Source organism: Melanostigma gelatinosum, assembly GCF_949748355.1.
Source record: "Melanostigma gelatinosum genome assembly, chromosome: 20".
NCBI classification, from domain to species: Eukaryota; Metazoa; Chordata; class Actinopteri; order Perciformes; family Zoarcidae; genus Melanostigma; species Melanostigma gelatinosum.
The window spans coordinates 16652062-16679641 of NC_136653.1; the positions used below are offsets into that span (position 1 = coordinate 16652062).

The 27580-nt window shown below is 43.2% G+C and overlaps 1 protein-coding gene across 5 annotated transcripts in view; it reads right to left on the reverse strand.

Moving 5' to 3' along the window:
- Positions 1-25706, reverse strand: part of asap1b (ArfGAP with SH3 domain, ankyrin repeat and PH domain 1b) — a 46366-nt gene extending 20660 nt beyond the window's left edge. For all 5 annotated transcript variants that reach the window (XM_079291742.1, XM_079291740.1, XM_079291743.1 and 2 more), the window contains exons 1-7: positions 25080-25706; positions 9284-9356; positions 7293-7438; positions 5113-5187; positions 4623-4672; positions 4274-4403; positions 238-323 (exon numbers count right to left, since the gene is read on the reverse strand). In XM_079291742.1, the coding sequence (XP_079147868.1) occupies positions 238-323; positions 4274-4403; positions 4623-4672; positions 5113-5187; positions 7293-7438; positions 9284-9356; positions 25080-25205 (686 nt within the window). In that variant the 5' untranslated portion in view covers positions 25206-25706. The remainder of the gene's footprint in view (positions 1-237; positions 324-4273; positions 4404-4622; positions 4673-5112; positions 5188-7292; positions 7439-9283; positions 9357-25079) is intronic.
- Positions 25707-27580: the final 1874 nt, after the last annotated feature.

A 27580-nucleotide genomic window follows, 5' to 3' on the forward strand; every position in this document is an offset into this window, starting at 1 on the left:
ATGAGGGCTATATATACACACACACACACACACACACACACACGACTGTGCACCCGCACCCTCAAGATCTGTGAATCATACAAGGGGACAAACTAATTGACACGAAGAGCTGCAAAGAGGGAAAGTGAAGCAACCATTTTCTCTGCTGTGTTTGGAAATACATTTCTTAGTGGGTGTGATGCACACAACAGGGGACCTTCACACATTCGGGTTCAGGGGGATTATGGTGGTACTTACTTGCACTGTGCGTGGTAATACTTAATCAGGTTCTGGAGGAGGTCCACTCCTTTCTTGGTCTTGATCTCATTTACTTTGATCAGGTACTGCAAAGCAAAGAGAGGTGAAAAGTTCAGCCAGGAGTTGAAAGTCAGGGTGTGTTTAAAGGATTTTTTGGTTGAATGAGGTATAATGTGGCAGAGCTGTTACAGGGAGAATGAAGACATCAGCTTTGCCGTAGACACTTAAGAGTATGAACCCTTTGCCTCATGATAATCACATCCGAGTGCTTTATGAAGGCTTTGATGTACGAGCAAAGACTGCCTTGACACTGTGAGTGGGGACCAGAGTGGTAAACACACTTGCAGAACAAGAGAATACCATCCAGGGTGCCTTGATCTCAATAAAGTTTCAAAAGTATGATGAGAAATATTGCACATTGGCATTATAAAGAGAGAGAGCGAATAGCCTGCAGAGGAAGTGCTTTGTAGAGTGTATGCTCAGTCTGGGTGTCTGGGGATTCAAAACAAACGAGGAGTCGTCAGACAGAGCTCCCACCAAACAAACAAATAAAAAATAATCTTAAAATAATCCCACAGCATGCCAATCCACAGAGATTTACAAAGACGCACATCTAAAGACCACTTTCAGCTCCGCAGCTAAATTTAATCTGTGACACAAAAGCTTTCCGGAGCTTCCGACGCAAACATACATTTTCAATTTGCTCTCCGTATCACGTGCGTGGATGCATGTGTGTTAGCACACGCATATGCACGCATGTGTTGTCCCTTTGTCTGGCTGACAGAGCCTGTTGGATGGGAGATTATCCACATTTTGTCTGAGCCCTGTTGTGGGTTCAGTGTTTTTTGGAGAGCGCATGTGTGTGTGCGTGTTGGGTCTCTTTTGTGTGAATGAGCGGCATCGCTCGCACCGCCGCCGTGTCCGTGCGGGACATAACGCAGCCTGCTGAGCACTGCCTTTCCACACGCCTTTAACTGGCGGCGTGGGGATGAAAAGGGTGAGAGAGTGAGAGCATCCTGCAATCTGGTGATTGAGTAACATGGAGGGAGAGAGAGAGGGAGAGAGTGAGAGAGTGCACGCACACAGAGAGAAATGAGGTTAAGTGGGATGAACAGATTGTACCACTGACTGCAGCAACTGCCTCCCACACACACACACACACACAACAGCAACGTTGGTATTTCCAACCATGATGACTGTTGATTTAGGAAATCTCTCTTTGTTTGCGATGATTCAAGCTCCTCTTTGTATTGGTAGAGTATCTTATACAAGTACAAGCTTAAAAATACAGATAAATCACAGAACTTTGTGGATTACAAAACTTGGTCAGATTAAAGAAATGCTTCACATATAAAGATATCCAATGTGCAATATGGATAAAAACAGTACATGTCATTTTTACATTGCAGTATCAATACAACAAGTCAATTATGCTCTTATAATAGAGCCCTTTAATGCTTTTTAAGGCGAATTCTCCAAACCACGGAGTCATCTATCTACCGTTTACAGCGAGGCTGGTTCAGTAACAAGTGGCCAAAACCACAAAGGCCTTTTGTTTGACGTTGTTACGCTGCAACAACCAACAGGCACTGTTCAGAGGACTCGTGTGAGGACACAACAAATCGGCATCATATCGTCAGTCAGAGCACAAACATGCAAAGCTCTGCATATGATGAGAAATATAAAATCAAATCTGGACTTGCGAATGAAAGAGGAAGCCAGTGCTAATATAACGTGGGAGCTACTGCTCGTTTTTGGCTTCCGGCATCCACTGGAGGCGAGCTACAACAATGGATAACACAGATTGTTGAGTAGATCTTATGGAATCATGAAGACAAAACGTTTTGCTTCAAACTTTAATGCTAAAAAAGGGAAATTGACTGGCTTGAATTATTTTATTTCGGCCACATTTAAAAAAACAACAATGGACCAGGAGGGGTCTTAAACTGTGCAGTGCTGGAGGGTTGAAGGGGGGAGAGACGTTCGGCAAAGATACCAAGCAAGGTAAAAGATGCAGGTGCATGCTGTTGTTACTGCAGAGTAACATGATACACATACTTTGAGATTCATTGAGACAAACGTCATCCAAACCAAACTAAATCATAGAAAGAGACCCAATAACAAAATAAAAGCTATCTTCAGTATCAAAGTATCCATCCATGAGTAAGATGCAAACAGGAACTGTAAACAAAATGTAAACAAATACTGCCCAAAAATACAAGAAGTTGTATTTATAGTTGTATTAGACAATAAATTGTGATAGAAGTGACAAAATCTAATAATATTAAATTCTGTGTTGGTCTAAATATTCATACAATATTTAAATGAGTGGTGTGCCTGCTTCTCCAAACACTTTGCTTAAGAAGTTTGAACACAACAACACACTTAGCACTTTTCTAGGAGGGGTATGTATCATATAGAGACGAGGGCTTCACATTGGATGCCAGTAGATTCACACTAACGATTCACATCAACTTTAGTGAATTTTCTTTTAATCCCCGCCGCTGACATTCCCCTCAACCTCGGCTGTACTTTGTGTTTTGTGCAAATATTCAAATGCTATGATGCTAGACCAAGATGGTGAAAACATGACATCAGCATGTTAGCGTGCCGTTCTGCATACAGCACAGCCTCACAGAGCTCCGAGCATCCTTCTGCTCCCCTTGTCCCATGTTTTCTGGAAAACATTACATGTACATAACCGTAACCAAACACCAGGTCTCCAGCAGGATAAGAGGCGTGAACACAGGTGGAAAATGTGGGCAAGGAAACACCTCTGAGTCACCGTGAGACGCGGGATCAGCATTGCAGGGCACAAAAGGAGTGCAGCGAGTTCTGTACTGAATAATTCACGCAACAGCCATCGGTCCATTATGTAACTCGAGTAAAAAAATCCTCGCAGGATAAAACAGTGAACAAGGCGTAGGCGTCACCACCCACAAGGAGAGAGCTTTTCTGGCAGAGCGGAGTGAGCGCTTACAGTTTGCTCTGATTCTCTTGGGCACATGAAGACCTCACATTGGTTTGACACTTTATTCTCGCTGTCAAGAGTTCTTTAAGTATTAGTCTTTGAGCGATAATACCGAAGACAACTCGAAACAGGGTCACAGCACGCTGGGAAGAAAACAAGTTTACAGAAACAGAGAAACATCTGACAACACTTAAAGTACGAGCTGCTCAAATATCTGACATACACACATTAAGTGTTCCGAGATGTTTTGTGTTGTATTTTCTAAATCATATCCAGTGACATAGAATCATTGTAAAAAACAGGTTCCGTCTAGTGTTGAGGCAGCTGTGCATACCGTGTTCATGAATTAATGTATCTTTTTGGGGGCTGCTGTAATCCCTACATGTGAAGCTGCAGAGGTTTTAAAGATATTCTCTAAATTATTCAAATCATCCGAGAGAAAAAGTCATCTCGAGCTTAAAGTCTCCTTTAAGCGCAGCTGGTGAAGAAGACTTTACACACATTCACGTATAGGATATAATAAGCGGGTGTTCAAACCAAAAACAGCGCGCGCGTTGGAGGGTTTGTGTTGCTACGGGTGTCCGTGAGAAGATGAAATACGATCCAGGGAGGTTGGTTTTGGGTGACAGACCCATGAGTTTGAAGGCTTAAAAGCTAAAACACTACAAGATAAGACAGCATTTCACACATCTGGAAGGTTACCGTGATAAAAATCGATCTAATATCTCTATCTTGACCATCTAATCACGTCTAATAATAATTGAGCAAGGTTCAAATGTCTTGTCGGACAATGCTGCATTTTGTTTGTCACTGAAATGAATGTGGTGTTTGCCACAGTGCAGATGTTGTCTGCCAACAACTTAACACGACATAAATGCGAAGGTCATTTTGTGATTTAGAATGAGACCAATCCATAAAAGAGGATATTTGGACAGCGCACAGCGCTGTACTGTGGGGATTTAACCTCTGACCTGCCCGTTAAAGGGGCCTGGCTAACTACTGGGCCTCTCTGATGCTTGATTACTGCAAAAAGGTCCGAAACTGTAGCTTCGTTTTACAACCTACCTCGCACATCTGGAGCTGAAAGAGACGCCTCTCCTTCTCCATCTCCTCTGCGATTTCAGCCCCGGTGATCTCAGTGCGGATCATTCCGTGTTGCTTGGCGTGCTCTCGCTTCTCCTTCTCGATCTTTGTACTGACACAGAGAAGAGGACGGTTACCGTCTGTTCTTACGTCGCGCATGCAGGTTTGTTGTTCTGCAATGCGCGCAATATCTTCCAGAGGGCATGCCAAACATTGCGACACATTGCGACACATTATCCACAGCGTGTTGATCCATTATTCAGTGCTCTATAATTAGCTTAATGGTGCAAATGTGTTGTATTACAACAGTACACTTTAATTATCAACTTACAACTTGGCCTCGTAGTCTTTCCATGCTTTGTCGAAGGGCTTCTTTATGTCCTGCAGAAACACATGGGGTGGGGGACAAGCATCAGCAGACTACAAAGAGTTATTTGCTGAGTTGGATCGCTACCAGAGGTCCAACAAATGCCTCACTCCGCTCACAATGTACGCCCGAGACGGCCTAGCGGGCGTCCACGCCTCTTCTTGGACCCCGAACAGCAACGGTTCATGACCCAGTTACCCGCCACTCGCCTCAAGCACAACACAAAGGGACAAATGTTTACTTCTGCAAGATTTACAGCGCGAGCTGTTAAAACAGAGTCTCTCTGGCCTCGTCTCGCTTACACTCAACATACAGAGGTTAATAGAGAGATGTGCTGACGAGGCATCTATTGTCCCTGTCCCGCTGTTGAGCTGTGTGGGGACGGGGGAGCGCCGGAAGAGTCGAGAGAGAAAATAAACGTCATTGTGAGAAACTGTTCAACAGTAAATCTTACCCCTTTAACGCCTTTCAAATCGCCCTTCAGCAGCGAGTCCAGGGTGAAGATCACATTGTGGCTGAGGCTCTGGAGCTGGAAGAGGACACACGGAGAACACGGGGGATTATAAAGCAGCTGTTGTCACGAGAAAACAGCGCAAACATATCATAACTTTTATAAAATAAGGCTCAACTCATCTTACAAAGTATTGTCTGTGTCGCTGAAGCTTGATGAAAAACACATAAGTGGTCTACTTTGTTGCACTGGGTGACATGTTCCTTATCAAGGTGCATTATGATGAACACTGCCCTAAATGTGTGTCTATTAGCAGCTGAAAATAGTCCCCAATAAATTCATTGTTGTTTGAGGGATCTGAATATGTAGTTGTGACCCATTTTTAAAGCGACTACGAGGAACTTTCGTTTTGTGTTGATTCTGGCGGCCCCTGTGGATGAGAGAGGTAGTGTTTCTGACTCCCTTTAGAAAAGCTCTTCTTTAACTGCAGCAGGTCTGTCGCTGCTGGAGGCCCCGCTCCAGTCTGAGCTTAAGGAGATTCTGGTGAACCTTAAATCGCTTTGTCTAATTTTTGTGGACAATCGGACACCATGAAAGACATCGACTAAAACTCTTTCAGATAGGTGAGGTGAGCTGCATAGTTAAGTGTTAATTCTCAGTGGGGTTTTCCCTTAAAGCGACCCTTTCCACATTGCATGTGCTCATTTGATTCGTAGTTAATAAAAAAAACAGGAATACGGGAATTGTTAAGCACTGAAAGATGGAACGCATTGTTGGTTTTAGTTTACATATGGGATATATTGACCATAAGAAAAATATAGAATAACGCCGGCCTCGGCCCTTTAACCTGCAGTGCAGTGCACCACTTAAGGACTCAGCGACATAATAGCGAAAGTGCAAGTTAGTCTGTTGAAGAATTTGCAAAAGCTGGTTGCTAACAGCTTGGGTTGTCACAGTTATGCTCTGCAGCTCTAACCATTAGGATCAGCGAGGTCATTTACAACACTACTAAGCATTTAAGTCCCTGTTGTTGTTAGCCGAGGCTACACAGACACACACAGCAGCGGTCAAGGAAGTAAACTACGCTTAATGGGCGGTAATGTGCTTCTTAAGTGCCTGACTTGCATATGGCCAGTGTCAGAATCAATCCTGTGCTGGCTGGCTGCCCGTGTGCTCTAACAGCACATGCTGGAAGCATCCACCGTCTCTTCCAGTAAAACGTTCTCAAATAAAGGAAACAACCACTGAGAAGGACGAGGAAACGCCGGCAACGTGGCCAAATTTGTCTATAAAATCCTTACATTCGAGCCGATAACACATGTAGGACATCTAGGGCACTAGCACTATTCGTCAATTCTCATTTGCAGTGCACGCACATACCAGCAGCCCTCGGGGCGCAGTTATTGACGTCTAAAAAAGTCACTCAATAAAACACTCCAAATGGAAAAGACGAGAGTTAAGAGACGGGGAAAAAAAAGTGGAGAGGAAGAGAGGAACGAGTGGCGATAGTTTCACTTTTCTGCAATATGCAGGTAGCGCCAACAGGTGGGCGATTTAGGAAGGTTTATGGACACACACACACACACACACGCACACACACACACGTTCCTGGTGCTGCCAAGTGTATTTATGGAGTCTAATCTCGCCGTCAGCCACACAGGAAGAGAGGGAGAGAGCGGGGACCGGCTCTTCTTCCAACAACAATCACTCACAGAGGATTCAAACAGGACACATTATTCAACAGAAACGTCAGGGGAAATCCACGGCAGGAAGATAAGAGCGTCGACTGGGGAAAATAAATACAAAGCTTTGAGGTAGATATAGCCGCAGTCAGCGATACTGACCGGCTGTTATGGCGCGTCTGGCGGTGTCAGCACATTTTATACAGGTTTTTAAAAGGGTAGATTGATGAACCTGCAGGCACATACACTTCTATCTTCATATGTAACAAATTAGTTTTATTCCTCAATAACCTCTTCACCTTCTCCACTACATGCCCAACCTAAATCCTAATCCTAATCTCAACCTTAAACCCAAATCCTAAACCACTTGTAGAAGCGAAGGCAAACTATACTCTGTCTTTGGAGAATTTGACTCTTGCTATCCACAGCAAACGCAGAGCACTCTGTGGGAGAAGCTATCCCGTTTATTTGACATTGAAAGTGCGGGCATGTTGAACTCACCAGGTTCTTCAGCAGGGTAGACAGCTCCTTGGTGAGGGAGGAGAACTTGACAAAAGCCGTTCCCAGGTCGGGGTTGTCCCGGCTGATGAAGTTGCTGCCGAATTTGTCCAGAGCCTGAGCGTAGTTCTCTTCATTCTGGACGTGGTCTGTGTTGGAGACAGAGAGGAACGGTCAACCGCTGGTTTAGTTCCTCTGCCCTAAACTCTGGCTGATGATTAGCATGGTTAGCATGATTAGCATGTGTCGAGGCCCGCAGTCTGTGCAAAGGGGCAACGGTCAGAAAGGTAATGGTTGGCATATTATCAAACCTCCACACGTCCGAGATCCCACAATGCAACGTTCTCCTTTCATCAGCGCAGCAACACGAGTGATACAATAACAGACACATGTGACCTCAACCCGTGACTTATGATCAGAGAAACTTTGTTTCAACATTGTTGACTGTAATAAGTCGTCTTTACATGCAGCACATGTCGGCATGACAAGATGCGTGGGTCTCCAGGAGCCTGAAGCTCTGCAGGAGCCGTCAGTCAAACAGCAGCATCCGTCCTCGTCGTTAAGTGAGGGACGGAGGGGGAGAGATGTTCAGACCTTTGCCAAATGTTCTGAGACGGTGGGCAAGTGAGACAAGGAGCACGAAGAGCTGCGGCGGCCATTTTGAACTTTTGACAGACTGGAAACTCAAATACAATCCGAACAGGGCTGCAGTTCTGTCATCTGTATGTTTTTTGTGTTTTTCATCTTTGTATTTTCTATCTTTTCATGTATTTTTATATATATATATTTTTGTTTCTACTCCATATTGTAGGTATTATCTGGGCCACCAAAAAATTGCATATTTACAAAGTTTATGCTCATAATTTGTTTTCTGCAACAGTCATTTAATTAATCTTACTTTCAGCTAATACCTCAATATATATATATATATATAGTAGATTTTATTAGCAGTGGCGGGGTCCACCATTCCTTTACTGGATTCAGATTAACTTCCTGCGCACGAGGAATTCACAAGCAATGACGCAGCATTACTGTTTGTAGTTTCATCTCACTGTTAACGGCCTCACCATTGACTCTCTTAACATAATATCAGAGCCGTGTTTAGTTACTGCTGATGCAAACTCAACATTTCATACTGCCGCTGCTGCTTTGAGTGCTCCATGATATCAAATCACGATAGCTCAAAAGTGAGGCGAAAAGGTCAATTATTGACAGACTTCTGTAATACATCGACACAAGTTTGTTTGGCTGCAGTGTAAACGGATACACCAGTTGCTCTTCTGTAGTACTTCTCACAAAGTAGCTAGTAGAGTGAAGTATAGAGTGATTGTTGTTATTGTCAGTAACCCCGGGTGTCTCGAAATCAACCAGGACTGAAATCTTAAGGATTATAACTTGCGGGCTGAAGTGTTTCTAAAATCCTGTCTACGGCCATGAGTCTAACTATTCATTATATTTGCAAGAAGTACACACATCCCACTCTCATTTCTATTTTTAGATCACAAACAGTATTTCTCTCACTGTAACTACGTCAAACCAAAGTAACGAACTACTGTGTAACGATAAGACACTCGACTAAAGAGTTGTTGCAGTTGTTTTCATGAGAGAGTCAAAATGGGAGGAAGGTAAACTCTCTTTTCTGTGGAGAACAAACAACTTTTTTTGTGGGATCTGAAACTGTCAATTTACAGGGAGGAGGCTCCTCTCAGAAGTATTCAGTGGAAAATTACTGAGGATCCATGTCACAGCAACGAACAGAACAAAACAAAACTCAGGTGTCGGTTTCTGGGACGGCCTGAAAACACACACACAAAACACCATCTGTCCCACAGAAGGCAATGTTCCAAACAACAACAAAAAATGCAATCCTCATCTTTCATTGAAGATATTTAAGAAACCCTGGGCTCTCCTGTGGGAAAGAGTTGTGAGAACAAACCCAATAATCAGCTTAAGCACACTCGGTCCTGCTACATTTAGACGCAGACTAGTCTCACCTTGTCCTGAATTGTAGATGGCCTTCACTGATTTCTTCACCTTCTGCAGGGAGGTTCGGTCCTGGTCCAACGCCTGAGGAAAGAGGAGCAGAGGACGCCTTGAAAACCTCTGAAATCGGTTTCATCTTTTAGGAACACGCGGGACACATTCACATGAAAACGCGGTTGATTTATCGCGACAGCAAACGTGGTAGAATTAAGGGCAAAAGAAGAATAATATTTGCGCAGTAATTCAAAGCATGCATACTCCACAGAGCTAATGTCGACAGAGTGCTCACAACACAGGGCTTGACCTGAATGTGGCATAAATCATTATTTCACTGTCGACCGTTGGAGCAAAGCCTTTGTCCTCTCTAACAGGCAAAATAAATAGGCAGGATATCCAATTTTATAACAGTCGGGCTGTTTATTGCGATAATTATTCACGTGAAACATTTAAATGAGAGAAAAATAAAACAGCTCCCAGTAACCTAGTGTTACTGGGAGCGATCTGTCTCACTTCCACGCAAAGTTCAGAGATTTATGCTCAAGAGTTCAGCAGCCAAGGTTAAAATAATGACCGATACAAACAGAAGAAACACTTCAAAGACGCCATAGATCATAACGCCATTTAACGACGATGCACATCTATATTTAGAGAAAAGCATGCAAAGCGATTTTAGACAAAGCCATGCTTGTGTGACCTTTGAACCGATTTTACTCGTCACACCATAACCCCCGCTCAGAGAACAGCTTTACACAAGGAGAATTCATCATCATAAACATCATACGCCTGTAAGAATAACTCATGTGCCCTTATTATTATTGCTGCTCACTCCCTGCCAGAGAAAATATCAACTTCATCTGATGTTACAGCACATTTAAACATCTGTCATGCTGCCCGGCTTGATTTGTGGCCTGAAACCTAAACACAAGTAAATTTTATTCTAAGGAGACGTTTCTAAAAGCTTTTTGTGTGTTTTATAGCCTTTTCTTTATCAGCCCGTCTTAGAATAATCTTCTTCAAACAACCGGTTGCCTTTCATCTTCATTACCTCATCAGGCGAGCACGATCTCCAAATCTCTCTTTATTGCACACTCATTTTCAATTTCATAGCCTTGAAATGTGAATTTATTCAAAAACTTTTAATATTTTATTGGAATAATAAATAACTTGCCATCCGGAGATATAAACTTTCTCTGAACTCTAGTTTAAAAGTGCAAGTCCGATATTATTTTTGGAGTGACTCTACTCTTATACATGTGCATGTTATAAATGTAGTTTGTTGTTGGAGATAAAATAAATAGTTAACAATAAGGGACGGTGTCTGACAGTCACTTGATGACATGTTTGGTGACGTTTAAACCGCATTAGAGCCCAAAGATCTGGTGAATTTCATAGAAACCATCCGAATTACTCAAATGAGAAATAATTGTTTAAGAACGTCTTCTTCTAAATATGTTAAGACATTCTGCATCTATTCTCACATGCACATCATGCTGTTATTAAATCAAAACTTTATTCAATTTGACCACCTTCAGTATCTGTCCAACAACCTTTATGTTAAATCTAATACATCCCTGGAGTATTCAAACACAGCACATTCTCTTTAATTAAGTTTCTAGCAGCTATTGGCTGGTGCTATTTCCCTGATTATCATGTGTAATCACAGCGTAATGAAGTGAAAGGAAGAGGTTTATTTGTTTGGGGAATATGGGAGTTAAATGCAACAGCGCACTCCTGACCGGCTTCACAAATGCAGCAATATGGAGGTCGAGCATTTATTCTGTCTCCGCAACAATATGAAAAAGAATCAAACTACGGCTGCCTGTGTGACATTTATTATCATTTCATTTACTGCAGGAAAAGCCGAGATAACCGGGAGCCTCGTCGAGCTCAGAGTAAGTGGACACAGGCAACACAGACCCTCACCTGAATCGCCCGTCTTGAGCAAATATTGGCGCTTTTTTCACCATAATTTATTCCGACAGCACAATCATTTCATATCCAGTTCCTCTTAACCAGAGGGAATGGAACCGTAACTCTGCTCGCGTCCGCTCGTAATGGATGATAAACACCAGCGAAAAAACAGCATCGCATCAAGGCCAGGCGGTTAAGAGCAGACGCACACACAACAGAGGGCTAATTAAATTTCACGACATAATTAAGGCGTCCTTGGCCTCCCCTGGGCGGTTTTACGTGGCTCTTCCCCAATTATGGCAGCAGTAGTTTGCCGCCGCAGGGGCCCTTTCTGCCGGGGGCCGAGCCCTTTGACCCCCCCCCCCCCTCCTGCACATAGGTACAGACTCCGCTGCCCTATGACTCCCCACACGGCCTCATTATTTAGCCCTGTGTTTGGCTCAACAGTGGCCCACACAGGCTTGTGCCAATATTAAAAAGTTCAAAGTAAAAAGGATCTTGACCAGTATTGTCTCTGTATATGACATCTTGATAATTACTGTAATGGAAAATCTTCAAACCATATGAAAACATGCTGAGATGATGAAAAAGCGCAAAACTTGAGGTTACTAATCAAGTGACCCCAGACATGAGAGAGGGGCCTCCACTCAAGAGGCCATTTTATGAGTTTTTTTATTGTTGTGAAGTGAATATCTTCCAACATTTGCTGAGCTCTGGATTAATGTGGCTAAACAATGAATCATTTCATCAAGAAAATGATCAGCAGACTTTGTTTCCACAGCATATATTTCCTTACGACTCCATTGGAATGATTAGACACGAGTTAAAGCACAAAAGTCACGCATTAGATCCCCGTTACGTCGGACACATTTACAAACAAGTAGTGCCGTGTGCTGATTAGGATGAGGAGCACGAAACCGAGGCTGAGCAGGCGGGCTGACTTTTGTGGCGCTCATGTTGAGAGCAGCTGGCACCGCCACCCAAGGGTCACCCATAATCCACTCTGTCTGTGTTTGTAATTAAAATGTTCAGCCGTAACATTAACACGCTTGCACAGATTCACTTTCTTACCCGATTTGGATTTTGGTGTGCCAACACATCCATACGTTACTGTGTCAAAAATCGGATTAAGTGACAAGCTTGATACGGTTTGTTTTGGATAACAAGGCTGGGAACATTCATTCAGGACCTCAGCTATTTTTTGAGAAGATAACCAATAAATATCTGCATATTGGCCGGCGCTATTTCAGTGGTAAATGTGAAGAATGTAACTTGGAGAGGTGGTTTGTTAAAGCTGCTATCTCTCAGATTTTTAGAGGGGCGGGGGGGGGGGATCAATGTATAAGCAATGTCTTGGCACACATTCTTTGCGAGCCCTTGGCAACAGGCAAGAATGCATCCAAACTCTGCTCTCCAAAAGGCCGACAACTATTGAATGGAGTCAAAGGATTGTTTTTTTATCTGCCAGGAACCGACGGCAAGCTCCAACTCAACCCGGGGGGGATTAGAAAGTGCGACAATGCCAAAACATCTGCGGTCGCTCGTCTCTCCACCCGAACAGCGAGTGATGCATGTGGACGATTTATTTAGTGCCGCTGAGGAAAAAGAAGCAAAAGACGTGAAGTACATCGTGTTATTCCACCGAGAAATACGTATCTCGGAGAAACATTTGTGCTGTGAAAGTCACCGTGTCAGTGTCAGAATGCTTTTAAGTAGAAGTCTGTCAGAGGTGGAGCCAAAGAGGTCAAGGGCCAGCTTCAAGGAGGTGAAGGGCGGTGGTGGTGCTCGGTGCCTCAGCAAGGACCGAGTTTGTAACCAGCGTGAGCACCGAGGTCACAAATAAATGCCTTTGAAACTTAAAAATCAGCAGGCAGAAAAGGCATTTCTGGCATTTCATCCTGTTCAAAGATAATGTTCCACATAAATATTCAGTTATGAAATAAAAAACATAAATTATGAGCTGAATAATTGGTATTTGAGAGTCTTGTTTTGAGTATTTCATCACATTGTGGACACAAACATACTTGGCGAATGCACTCTTTGTAACTTTGCAGCTATTGTGTGCATGCGTGTATCCATAACCTTGTTTGTTCACAAAACTCACGCTATGGGTGGATCTCATGTTTATTTTCATTATCTACAATTATTTTACTTATTTACTGATTCATGGTTTGGTCTATAAGAAGTCACAAAATATTGAAAAAAAGTATAAAGTTCATGTTTTACCAACCAACTGCTGCACTATGAGAGCTAAATTCAGAGGCTGTGAAGAACTTTGAAACACTTTTAGCTCTAGTAAACAATTTAATCACGAACACATTGGTTGTACAGGTAAGAATGGTGATGACACGGCAGAAAAGGTCACACCCACAGAGCATGGCGACAAGAAGGGATCCGTGATCCAAGACAAGTCTGGTGGACCACCGACATCACCATCGGGGGCAGTCGAGCCGGGAGCAGCGTGGCCCCGCCCCCTCCCCACAGGAAGAGAGCGGTGCCGCAAAGTTCAGGGCCGGAGCCGCGAGCCTTCATCCCCGGGCCTTCCCAAGCTGAGCTAGAGCCGGGACGAAAACGCACCGCTTTAAAAAGGGAAAGTGGTGCGCTGGATTGTGTTATCGCCGACCTCTATCTTGTGGCCGGAGGTTTCTCTCTGGTGCATTCTGAGAGAGAAATGGAAGCGAGTTTTGATCAATTGTGGCTCAGCGGCTTGAAGAGCAGTTAAAAGCCACAAAAACCACTCAATCAACAACAAATATCACAAAATAAACCCAAAGCAATCAAACTCTGGATTGACCCATCCTGTAAAACCTGACACAAGTTTACAGCAACGGAAAGCTATTGAATATGATTTAAAATAAAAGATAGCAGATTGTATTAGTCAGTGAGCTATCAGCTGTTTGTATGTCTGTTGCTTGTAAATGTAATATCTTTGTGTTGTGGTTAACTTGGACTTTGGGAAACTTTTAAGGCTTTTCATATACCAGACTTTATAATGTCATAGTCCAAAAGCGCTTAAAGTGTGACCCGTGTGTGACCAATGGGGTTAATGGGGCGGATTTCCTGGTTCCCAAACAACCGCACAAACAGAGTCATGCCGAGGAGGTCAGAACCTCGGGGGGTTGTCGGCCCATGACTGAGCATGACTGACTGGAGGCTGTCTCAGTTCACGCTTCCTGCCCGGAGGCCTTATCCTCCCTCAGCAGGCCTGCCGTTTCCCCTGCAGCCGTCCTTTGACAGGAAGCGGGAAGCGGCCAGGCTCGTCGGTGTCCTGTCCCGGGTCGGCAGCACCCCGTCTAATGACACCAACTGCTCGCCGCTGACAGCTGAGGAATTGAAAAACAACACTTTCTGGCTGTCTGGGAAAAGCTTTTCTTGATCCACTGATCCACGCTTGAAATTCCCGCATTCCCGTCACTTTCATGGCACGTTAAGTCGTCTTCCTCATTTCCTCCCTGAACTCATCCTTCCCGGCTCCTTGAACCTCGCTGCTCTTCTCCTCCACCTCGATATTTTGGCATCGCACCAGCGATGCGGCTGCCAAGGAATCGCGGTCTGGCCGTCTCGCGCGTCGGCTCAACATTCTTCGCTGTGGAGATTGTGGGTATAAGCTCCGACTAACCGTCCTGCTCGCTGCTCGTCAGCAGCACACTGGGAGTCAACTTGTGGCAGCTTTGACACTTCACCCAGCTAAAAAAAATCTGACACTCAAGTTCTCAGAATTGCTAATATTCTAAGAATTTCCTAGAAGAAGAAAACAGGAAAGGGCACAATTATCAAAGGACTTCCCCAGAGACAGAACACGGGGCTAAAAAACATCTCCAGTGGCATTTTTTACAGACATCTCCGGCCCAACCTTAGGTTTTATTTCTGCTTCCTTTTTCACAAAAGTATTCTCATTTCCTTTCTGGCTCATAATTACACAACAACTATAAGAATACACCCTAAAAACACAAAATCAAGGCTACATGTCTGTGTAAATTACAGCGATAAAGCTTCTATTTGTGTCTGGATGAAGAATTCACAGTGGAGTCAGGTCATTGTGTCTGTCTGTCTGTTGAGTCTATGTGGCATGACTCAAGCAGGAAGGGTGGGGAGCTGCTTTCGTTGGCAGGAAACAAATGCACATCCCTTTCTCTGGGCCTGCAGCCGGAGAGGCCTTCAGCTCTCCAAGTGGGAGAGGAAAAATTAGAGGATGCAACATTTCCAAAAGCAGCTGAGGTCAGATGGCCTATTTGTCTCTCACGCACACACACACACGGTACTGAAAGAGAGCTATCGACTGCCGGTGGTTTTGGCTAAGAGGTGCATCAGGGTGACCACATGACTGATGTAATGCCACTGAAATGGCTAATATAAAATGAGAAGGATCATCTTTTCCAGGGTTCTGAAGTTAATGAGGATCCCAAACATCGATCACACTGAAAAAGACCATAATATTTCTACAGGGGGTTCTCGATCAATAGCAATAATTAAGCTATCACTTGGCCACATGCTGATGCTTACAATCCAAATCATACTCCAACACCTTTTATTGCTGGTCCACGGTGGAGGACTAAACAGGAAATGACAAAGCAGTTCAAAAGGGTCAAACCAGTGGTTTTACAAGTCTCAGCCCCTAAACTACACATCATACTTGTACACATTACTGCTGACCACTCTACACAGCATGACATGTGTTCTTAGATACGTTTCAGGGGAGTCTTTAGTACATAAATTCACTTACTGGAAACAAAACTTGCTTCATATGCTGTAGGTGATCATCAAAGGGGACAATGAATCAAATTGATGTTTTGTTGTTTTTCTCTTACATTAATATATACCGATAGTACTTATTTCTGGTGGAAAGATGGTGTAGTAACCTCCCCATTAGCACTTGGACGTCCCGCAAGGAAGTCCAAACCACAATGAAATGAAACGGTCCCTGCTCGCCACTGGAGTGCTATGTGATAATAATGTCACTTTGACCAAGAATCAAGTTGAACATCTACTGTGATGAAATAACGATCGGAAGAAGACTGAGTCACTGGCACTTCATGCACGACATCTGCTCTAATTCACTTGTGTCTATTACACAAATCTTGCCCAGCTAATGCTATTGGCCACTAAGAGAAGTCAATATAAGTCAGAGATAGCTCAATTATGTATTGTGGCTATTCGTCCCGCTATTAGCATCCTGGAGCTACACCCTCAGAGGGAAAGAAACGAGCTGCATCTCGCAGGAACTGACACGCAAGCGAGCGGCCGGCGACAAGTCAAGCCGAGCACGCTTCACACTTCATTCGGCGACTTCCCTCTGCGATGCTCTCTCGCTCTCTCTCGTTCTCAGCCCACCACCTTTTTATCTGAGCGACGTGAATGTTTTCACAGTCTCGCCCACACACCGCTGCATTAGACTGCACTCACCGAACATCAAACAGGCAGCATACCTGTATCTGTATTGTGTTAAGAAGTCATTATTCGTGTGAAGCAGTCGCCAACGGGAGAACAGCGACAGGAACTCGCAGCTGATGATAAAAAAAGAACAAAATGAGACCTAGAATCCTCTTTCTTACAGTGTTTGATATCAGTGAGAAAACAAACAGCTGAAGAGCAAATATGAAACTCAAAACTCACACTTTCTAGTCAAGGATGGAGGAACTATAACAGATCTATTGATTCTGGTTTTGATTCATCATTTAGTCCTCATAATACAGTAGCAGGCAATAAGGTATGTGTTGAAACAGAGATACTTTTAAGGTCTCCTGACTTTTGACTTCCGGTTCAAAATGTGACCAGAGAGAAGTTTGTTCACCCACAAACCACAGAAACTGCTTCACTTGCACAAAACAAATCAATGATGGTGCTTCAGATAAAAAAAACCCACAATGCATCGCTGGTCTTGGTGGAGATTGAATGTTCACCAAGTAGCTGTTCTGGACCTTTCGTTCGTATAACATGACCTTCCTCGGCAGATGGATTGTAGATCTTTAGTAACTTCTGGTTTAAAAGTTGAGATTCATTGTTGACCTTGCAGCATGTCTAAACATTCATACGTACATTCCGTAGGTAGCGTAGCATTGACGTGCTAACGCTACTACTAACGTACTCTGCTAACGTTAGCTCCACAGGTTTTTACATATTAATGTAACGTTTTAGAAACTTCCATCTCCTTCCATCATTATTTCATCATGTTTAACCATGACTTTCTCCAAAACCTCGAACTCAGCCTGAAAATAAAGATCTGAAACGATTGAATGAGAGTCTATGGAACACAGCCGTATAGCCGGAACTGGCCGATGCTACGCTACGATTGGTCAATCTGCTTTCCAGGGGCGGGACTTAGCGAAAGGGTCAATTGCGCAACTCCACCTGCAGAGGAATCACCAACTATTTCCATCATGCAGCAAATTTTTCTGACAATTTACAGACAAAAACAATCGATTTAATGGAGGCTTCATCATTATTTGCAGCATTAAACGACTGAGTGGACCTTGTAGTGAAATTGTTGTGTTTTATTGAAGTGTTGTCATCCTGTTAATCAGCAACAAATGAGAGAAAAATCTGGCTCATTATATCAACAACACTTCAATACTTTAAGTGTTTGAGTATTGATCATTATTACACATACACAGTATACAATACTTCACAAAAAGAGCTGGCTAAAGACCAAGACTTACAAACCAGCGCCGTGTAGGTTGATCAAAGAAACACGAAAACAAACTACTCCACATGTTCATGTCTAATCTTTCACTGATCATTGATCAGCCGATAAGCCCGCCAGCTCAACTTCCGACCAACCAACCGGCCGCGTCGGAAATCTTTCGGGCACGCCGCCAAAGAATGTGCTCCCTTGATTAAAAAAAAATGCACAATCAGAAGTAACCTTATTTTTTTGGCGTCTGAGTAACGTTCCTGCGCAGCCGCGAGTCCTTGGCCAAAGTCACAGACTCTGCAGAGCGCTTTACAGCATTCCTTGATGTTTTTTTCTGCAGACGAGTCTCGAATTTCACACTTGCCGGGTCAGAGACCAGCTAATTCCAAAACCACAGGTGTATCCACTCCCACGGGCCGTTTGGATGTTCAGATATGTTGAGTAACTGGACACGCAGAGGAACAGAAATAAGTCTTTACTGTGACGTCCAAACAAAAGCTTGAACCATTCTCAATGCTACATCCCCACTTGGATTCACCTCCCCCCCTCCGACTGTGTACTTTCAGAGAGCAGTGAGGAGCTTTGACGGCCGCTGTCATGATGCGGAAAAGAAAGTGATGCAACGCTTTTGGAGGAGATGTAAACAAGTTGTCTTGAAGGACTGTTGATGCCTTTCCTCCGGGCTTGAATGCACTTGGCTGTTCTGGGAAAGGTAGTGTTCAAATTCAACATTGAAAGGCTGTGTCAAATGTTTAGCTGCGACACACACACACACACACACACAGTCCAGGGCCAAACACCATCAAAGCTCACGAACAGAGACGCACTGTTTACCCCTCAGGCGACAACAAGACAGTCAGTCATCACAGGACAATGCTGTCTCCTGGTTCTGCAGGGCAGTCAGTGAGTGCAACAATGTTAGCAGTGCGCTCATACAAGCACAGAAGAAGAAAAACGAAGAGCTGCAAAAGATGAACATTCGAGGAAGAGGAGGAATCTGTGGGTGTTGATGTGTCGATGCAGCTGAAGTACAGACACAAACCGAAAGAGGAGCTTTGTCTTCTGTGTTAGGATCTCTTAAATCTGCACGATATGTCAATATATATCATATCTCTCACTCCGTTTTATTGGCATTGATACTGTGATAATATTGGAATGTAAAGTGACGGTTCTTTAACACAATATTTCAGTTAAAATACAGTTAAGATGGATGAGGGTCACTAAGGAACAAAACTATCGTCATGCTAGTAGCTCACAGCTGTGCTTTGAGCTAAATGCTAACATCAGCATGCTAACAATGACAATGCTGACATGCTGCTGTTCATCCTGAGGGGGACAGGAATGTCTATACCAAATTTCATGGCAGTACATCAAACTTTTTCACTCGAAATGTCGACCTGCTTGTGGTGCTCGAGGAGGAGTCTTAGGATCACCACAGTGGGTAGGATTCAACCTCAGGGAACCATGAATGTAATCAACAATATCACGCTTTTTGAGCTATTTCAGTCTGAATCAAAGCGGCGGACAGACCAACCGACCGACATTAGCATCTCTACCGTATAGCGACACTGCTAGCATGGCTAATAAAACATTCGTCATGGAAATGTAACAGTAGCTGCATTGATGGCACACTGAGATCAAAATGGCTGTTGATGGAGGAAGACTTTAACAGCATCCATCCGTGTGAGGATTGCTGCAGACAGATGTGAACACTGACCCACTCTTCCTGGTCTAAATCTGGGGTAGAGCAGGGGGATCAGAGTCTGGTGCGGGGATAATCCGCTGCCGGCTAATAGCCCTTGATGATATACGCAGTGCAGCTGTGGCAGGAAGGTAGGCCAACAGCTGTGGCCCACGGACTGATTATCAGATTTCAGCCACAGACGGCAAACACGCCGACAAAACAAGCAACACAACAGAGTCTCACCTCCTGCTGCGGGAGACAGAGCAAATTAGAAAATGGCTAAGAGGTTTGTACGTATTCATAGTGAGAGATTTAAAGGAACATTCGCCCCCCTGAGATGCTCTTTTATTAAACTGTTTGTATCTGGTTTCAGATAACAATAAGTAACGCATACATGTTCAGCTAATTTAGGATTCATTTACATTCATGTGATAAGACAAGCCTGGTAAAGGGGAACGACATGTTCAAAAATAGAAGATTTTTCAGTTTTTGTACAATGACGACATGTGCTAGAGTGGCTAAGCTAACAGGCTAAATAACGCACTTCAGCCTGCATTACTGCATTATCCGCTAATTAGTCGCTAGCGCAAAGAAGCAGCCAAACAAGGCAGTTTGCAAATTGAAATTCTCCAAAAAGACTGACAATTTCTGCCATTTTGACTTCCTTTACTGTCTTTTCACTCTTTTTGCGTTTTCTCTTTCCTTCCCTTTCGACTTGTGCATTAAATAAGCATCACTTGACCCCCGTATAATAGCTCCATTGATGACATGAACGCTTCGAGGCAAAGAATCTAAGTTGAAGAACTACTCAAGTTGTGTTTTTCAGCCCTACCGACTGCAGCAAGCACTATGTGATTGAGTCTGAAGCCTTTTTACACAGAAATACGTCCGTTTTACTACTTTATTGAAGGTAGATAAAGCATGTAGATCATTATTGGGTCATAAAGTTGTAACTTCATCAACAAGATATCCAAGAAAGATTAAACATCACAGCAGCACTGTTATCTCTGAAACACCATTGAGTGAGCACAAAGTGGAAATGACCACATTAACTGCTTTTGGTTTTGTTCAACTGGAACAAGATGTCATGTGAGTAACTGTGCCATGGGACGAAAAAACGCTCCCATTCTCTCACACCGTATGAATCACCGGGTACCCAAGAAGAAACAGCTTCAGTGAAACAAAAACTAACTCGCAGTAGATTTTTATTCCGTGGATGTTTTATCAGGAACAAAAATTGTCACCGCCTTGGATTCTTTTTCAACAAGTTTCACTCATAAATCACATGCATGAACTGCTCTCTTTTGTTTTAACCTCCTCCTCCTCGGTCGAACAGAGGCTGTAGCAGGCTCAGCTCTAGAGTGAAGGGAATCGTATGAAACTACGGTACCCACCATGTCCTGCTAGCTTGTCGTGAAAGATGTTAAACGAGGCTCTGAAGGTGTTCTAAATATTGGCTGGTGAAAAACTGGCATGGCCATATTCACTGTGGTCCTTTGACCTGATTTAGTAGAACTTGACACACAGTGCTGAGCTTCATCTCAAATTAATCTTCAGGTTCCCAGCTTTCAGATGATACAGTAGTACACACACTTCTAGTATGGCGTATACTGTTAACCTGCTATCTCTCCTCCCCCCTCCCAAAGAAAAGACAGAAAATGGGGGTACGGTTGGTCTTGTTGGTCCTATTTCTTGGTGGGTTGCTGGCTTTTACAGCACATTACCGCCTCATATGCATTTCCGCATGTGTGTCCCATGGACATCTTCACTAGTTCTACAGTCTCCACAGGGCACCTTTGAGACGAGCTTCTTCCTAAATGAGGCCTCCAGCGTTTGACTGGAGTGACACGTACTCGTATAAATTGACGAGAATAAACTTTAAAGCTTCGAAAAGAATGAGAGGAATGTTAATTCCCTTCCTGGCAACATCTAAGAGACATTTTATAAAACTAGATGTTTTGCCATCTTTGAATAACTGACGACTTCAGGCAACGACGTGCTCAGTGGTTTGGAATAAAACTCCTCATTCAGCTTCTTCTTCTTCTTCTCAAATACAGGAGGGCATCAAAAGTGTCTCGAGCCCGACATGCGGCGACTGAAAAGGCCGTAAATATAAAGAATATAAAAGGCCTCTGCCTATTAGGTCAAGCCCAGCCATGCTTGAATAGAATGACTGTGAAAAGTCAACATTTCTTCTGGTGCGGCCCATGTGATGTGGTGCGAGAGGCGCGCTCAAAGGAATGCCAATGCTGTGAGGGTTTCCCTTGTGCTGCTGCTGCTGCGACTCTGTGTGCTTTAGGAGAGCTAACCCAGTGACGTAGAGGGCCATCTGTCTGTGTGTGTGTGTGTGTGTGTGTGGGGGGGGGGGGGATAACAAGCTGCTAATATTAACTTAAATAAGAGAAAGCGGGAGATTCATTTTCATACCAGCAAATGTCAGATTTGCTGCTTTGCTATTGTGTTTATTCTTCTTTGGTCTTCGTCGTTATCGTCTGCTATCGTCTGCCGTAGAGCTGCAACTAACTCTTTCATGATCAATGAATGGGCTGTTTGTTTCCTTGAGTCATCATTAAGTCGATCGGTGTCAGAAAATACTGAAACAAGACTTTGAAAGTCTCGTTTTGTCCGACCAACAGTTCCAAATTCAAAAATATTCCGTTTACGATGACGTAAAACTGAAAAAAGCAACAAATTCTCACGTTAAAGAATCTGAAACCCAAGAACGGTTGATAGTTTTGCTGAAATAATAAGTGAATAGAATAATATTATAAAATGAATTGATTTCCCGTATAGTAGCCTATCGATTTTCCAACCAACTAATCAATTATACGACTAATCGTTGCAGCTCTAATTTATTGTGTTGCTAATTAACTGAAGGGACATTCTCCTTGAAAACAAAACAATTCCACAACCACAAAAGCTCAAACTATACTTTAAGTATGTCAAACGAATACTTACTGTCATACATTATGTAGTGAGGTTACCTTGCAACTTTATGTAATATAGTAAGTTCTAAGGCAATACAAATTGTACACCATAGATGTGTATTTCTAGATTTAACAGAGGAAAGCTGTATAATACCATTATCAGCAGAATTAAATCATCGTTTGAGTGCCGAAACATTTTTGGGGTTGACTGTTAAGAGCTGGCAGGTTTCACCAGAGACAATGAAAGCAGATGCTGCCTGAGGCTGAATGTTCGTGGATGTCACGAATGACAAAATAAACCAGAGAAATCTTTCTATTCTTGAGGTTTCGTCAGCATCGTGGATACGGTGCTAAACATGTTACGTGTGCCCCGAGGATGGCACTCAAGAAAAAGGTCAGAGGGTCATAAAAACCAAAACGGGGTTTTCCCTTTGATAGTCAAAATGTCATGGCGGTCTGCCAACTAAGATATGAGAAATAAAGCGTTAGGAGCAGGAATTAACAAACAGAAATCTATGGCAATCTTTGGCTGTTTGATGAACCAACAGACAGGCAATGTCTCGATGCAGGAAGGTGACTGTGAAGGTTTCATCTGTCCACCGTGCTGCTCGTTGTTGACTCGTGAATACTTCTGTGTCATTATCAATAATTGATGAGTAAGGACGATATGATGCTGCTTTCTTTCTTTATTTGCACCAACAGATAACTTGAACAATCCTGCAGGTCAACTCACCCCCTCAAGTTCCAGCATTAAATATTCAAGCAATACCTTTGCATAATTTACCTCCTCAACATACTGAGGAAGTGACTCATGGGGGGGGGAAGAAATAGGGACTGAATGGTTTAAGTTTGAGGGCAGGAACTCGGACCCCGGGACATTTTAAACAAACTCGTCTTCAGGCAAAATGACGCCGAGGGCCATTTTACTGCAGCGGCTCTGTGTGCATGATGCAAGTGAGCCTTTACATGTCCATGCAGGGATCAAACGGGGAATCTCATTTTACTAAACAGACACTAATCTCACCGTATTCATCTTTAGGCCGGCTGTCTGCTGGTGTGTTTGCCGTCTGATGGGTGTTTCCCCCGACTATCCTCGCCCTAAATGTTTCAGCCTTTTGTTCAAAACACCGGAGAGCGTGTTAGCCCGCTCTTCGGTACACCAGCGTAATGGTCGTCCCCGTCATGTGATCTCTGCAAAAAGAATTCCAGAGCGGCTACCGAAGCCCGGCGCACATGGCGGCCCTTTTTTCGACCAGATGTTTTTCGTTTGTGCTGCTGCAGTCTCTGGGTTCAGAGGCACGGAGCCAGAGAGGTGATTCATGACGCGAGCCTTTCCCTCGTTACAGTCAGCAGACACAGAGTGGAGAATAAACACGGCCCTGGTCCTGTTTTGGTGGATTTTTATTTATTTTTTATCATCATGATATAATAGGCTTGTAAAAGCCTGAAGATAGAAGTGATGGATAGCACGGACGGTTTGTTGAAGTGGCTGTTCGGACGTCGAAGAGAGGACTAGGCCTGTGTTCTTTCCCTTTAAACAAACATATCTGGTTACTGTCCTGCTCATCCTATACTGTTTACATGTGACCTGTACAGTTATTCAGTCACAAATAAACCCCATTTGGTTACTTTCAAAGTGTCTGCTTCACATGACAGATTACACTAAAGAATGTGAGTCTGAGGTCATTCACTGCAGCTAAAAGCAGGAAATGAGGTCACATGTTGGTGTTAGCGGACAACGGAGAAGGTGTGCGCCACCCTGGTTTGATGCTCCAGTTAATCGCAGCAGGAAGGATGATGGTGGGGAGATGGGAAACCCACACACACCCACACACACATATAGCAACCCACCTGCCTGGCCCGATTACTCTCCCCACACACACGATCGAAGGTGACACAGCATCACAGAGTGTGACTTTGGGTGTGTTTCTGCACCGCATTTCACTTTTTTGAGGATAAATATTGCATTTTTTAACACAAATCTGGCCTATACGAGAGCGAGGAATCTCTATAATCCTGACAGTTAAATCCAGATTTGACTGCCAGTGACTGGGGAAGGTCTCTCTCTCTCTCTGTCACACACACACACACACACACACACAGTGCCACAGCCTGGCAGCATGCTCTGAAGCTGTGAGTTATGTAACAGTGAGCACAGAGCTGCAGGCCTGAGTGCACATCCTCCTATTGCCTACACATCCACCCACCCTCTATTATTACTCCACATATCTGGTAAGAAAGGAGCAGCAGATCCACAGGATGAGAGGTCACCTACATGCACCAGCTCTGCACGAACTATCTGTGTGTATGTGTGTGTGTGTGTGTGTGTGTGTGTGTGGGCGGGAAATGCACATTTTTTGCCATCAGGTACAATAAAAAAATGCACTTTCACAGCAACTGCAGCTCAACAGGTGCAATTATTTTATTTTCTGTTGCGACACAATAATGCATTTGGGCCTCTAATGGGATTTTAAACTGAAACCAGTGAATTTAGGGTTGATTGCATGTATATAAACTGCATTCCACCATGTAAAAACATGTTGTATATGCTTTAAATATGCATTTTTTTGTATAATAATATAGTATTTGGTGTTGTTTAATCAGGAGTCTTCAAATCATCCATCCATCCATGCAGGCGGACACCGGGGCCTTACCTCCTCCAGCACATTCACGGTGTTCCTGCAGCTCTGCAGCCGGGTGGTGAAGCTGGATGTTGTCGGGGAATTGTAATCCTCTGTCGTCTCCGAGAGAAACTCGGACACCGATATTTGATCCGGCATCCTTTAAACTGGTGGGTGGTGGGGAGGGAGGGGGGGGAAATGCCCACAGGAGGAGCCGATGGAAGGGGAATGCCGATTTTCCTCGCGAAACTGTGTTCAACGAGATGATTAAGACGTGTCTTCTTCTCAGATGACTTCACTGCAGGGAATTAACTAAATGTCTGCAGGATGTGTTCCCTCGGTGCGTCTTTTTCCTCGAGAGGATGTCTAAAAGCGATGCACGTATAAATAGTGTCACTCTGCGTCTATAACTAAACCTCGGAGGAAAAACCACCGTAAAGAATAGCGGATGCCCTCATTATATGCTCTACAGATGTTCAATAAACCGCTTGTCGTCCAAACAGCGCACCGTTACCAGCCTCTGTTTAGATTCTATCATAGTCCATGTGGTCTGCCGAGGTCGTCTCTCGCTGCAGCGGGGTTTGGTCCTCCTTTCTCCGGCCGTAGTTTGTGGTTTTTTAACGCTAAAACGCTGCCGCAGACACATTCACTGCCACTCTCTCCTGCTCGGCCGCGCTCGAGCTTTCTCAGAGCTAGGGTCAAGCTAGCTGGAAAGAATGATCTCATTTCCGGTGAAGGTTTTCAAACTAAGACCCTTGGAGTGACTTCAATTTGTTAATCCCTAAATGACGTTTTCATAAAAAAAACAACATATAGATATATATATATATATATATCCCCTTGTCACATAAAGCAGGCCAATGAACATATTTTAGAAAATCCATTTGTTGCACAAATTCAATTTTATCGACTATTTTTTTTTAATCGATTTAAAAACATTTTGTGCGTATTGCCCAGGATTCAGTGGTTGAATGGCAAATGTGTTCAAACTTCAGCACATTTTACTAATAAGGACGAATAAGCTGCCGGTTTAACACAATATTTAAAAATAATTGTAGCAATTGTACTACAATTAATTGAGTTCATTTGAAATAAAAAAAACTAAATGTATGGAGCTTCTGATGATGTACAATCACATTTGTATCATAATGTAATGTTTTAACAAAAAGCAGAACGCTGTCCTCACGATGTAGTCTTACTCTTTTATTCTGAAAACAAACGACCTATTTTACGGCATTTTGTTCCTATTGGTGGCAGCTTGATGCAACACTTCCACCCACTTCGCCCGGTTGACGGGGGCCGAGATGTCACTCTGCGCATGCGTGATCTGGAATGACTGCTGGAGCCCCGCACCACTGAAGGCCTGCTTACCGCAGAAAACAACGATTTACAGACAAAATAAACATGAATGTTTCGTTTGTTTGACTTGAAGCGACAACTAGAAGGATATATATTTATAATTATTATTATATTTATAATCCTGAGTGTCGTCAGAAGAATATGAGCCTATCATAGGCATGAGCTGATAAAACTGAACAGTTGGTTTTAGTGAGTTTGGACGCGTGTCCCCTACTGTCAGATGAGTTTATTTCAATTTAGTTCAGCTGAATGTCACATGAAAAAAATTGTTTTCTGTGTATTAAGTTAGTGTTCATGTATTAATGCCATGTAGGTGTCTAAAGAATCATTTTATGAATTTATAAAGTATGTCATTGTCTGTGTGGTAAATCTTTTTGTCCTTTTAAAATAAATCCAGTTCAGTTCAATTAATTTAAAACGCCATTGTCCTCAAGGGAAGAAGGTCTGCATCCAGAAATAAGGAAATATGTCAAACACATGGAATACAATATGTGTATTATAATACACAAACAGATATTTGCCACAAAGTAACATATACTACTTCCTTTTTTAAACCAACTTCACAGCGGTGTGTCTTAATACCTTCAAAATCTTAGAGATATTAACCCTTATTCTCACCACAGAAGTCATGATTTAAATAGTTGCTTAGGTTGTTATATGTTATATATCTTGTAAAATCATATTAAGTGCACCCCCTATACTTTTTAAATACCCACATTTTAAAAGTTACCATAGAAAACACAGAAACATGCAAAATTATGAAGCATATGTTAATATTTTTAGACTTATTTCGATTTCACCCACTATTCTCCACTAGAGAAGCCTCTCTATTCCATATTGTACTAATCCAAACATGGAGCGCCACCTTGTGGCCGTTCACTAGTATTATTTTCTGCCAATTTATTATTATGCCTTGAATGGGTTGTCCTCGCAAATTAATATTATACCCATAAGCCAGACTCAGTCATATTCCAAACTATAGTTTTAAAACCACAATGGTATCAAATCGAGTTTCTGGAGAAGGAAGTATTTGATGTCCAGTTATTTGAATTCTGTTTACCTTTACTTTGAAAACACTGACCGGAAGTTCCGCTTTTGCTAGCTTCTGCTTTAGCTAGCGTAATGTAGCTTGCGTTAGCTTTAAGCTAGTGTGATAAAGTGAGTTGAAGGTGGGA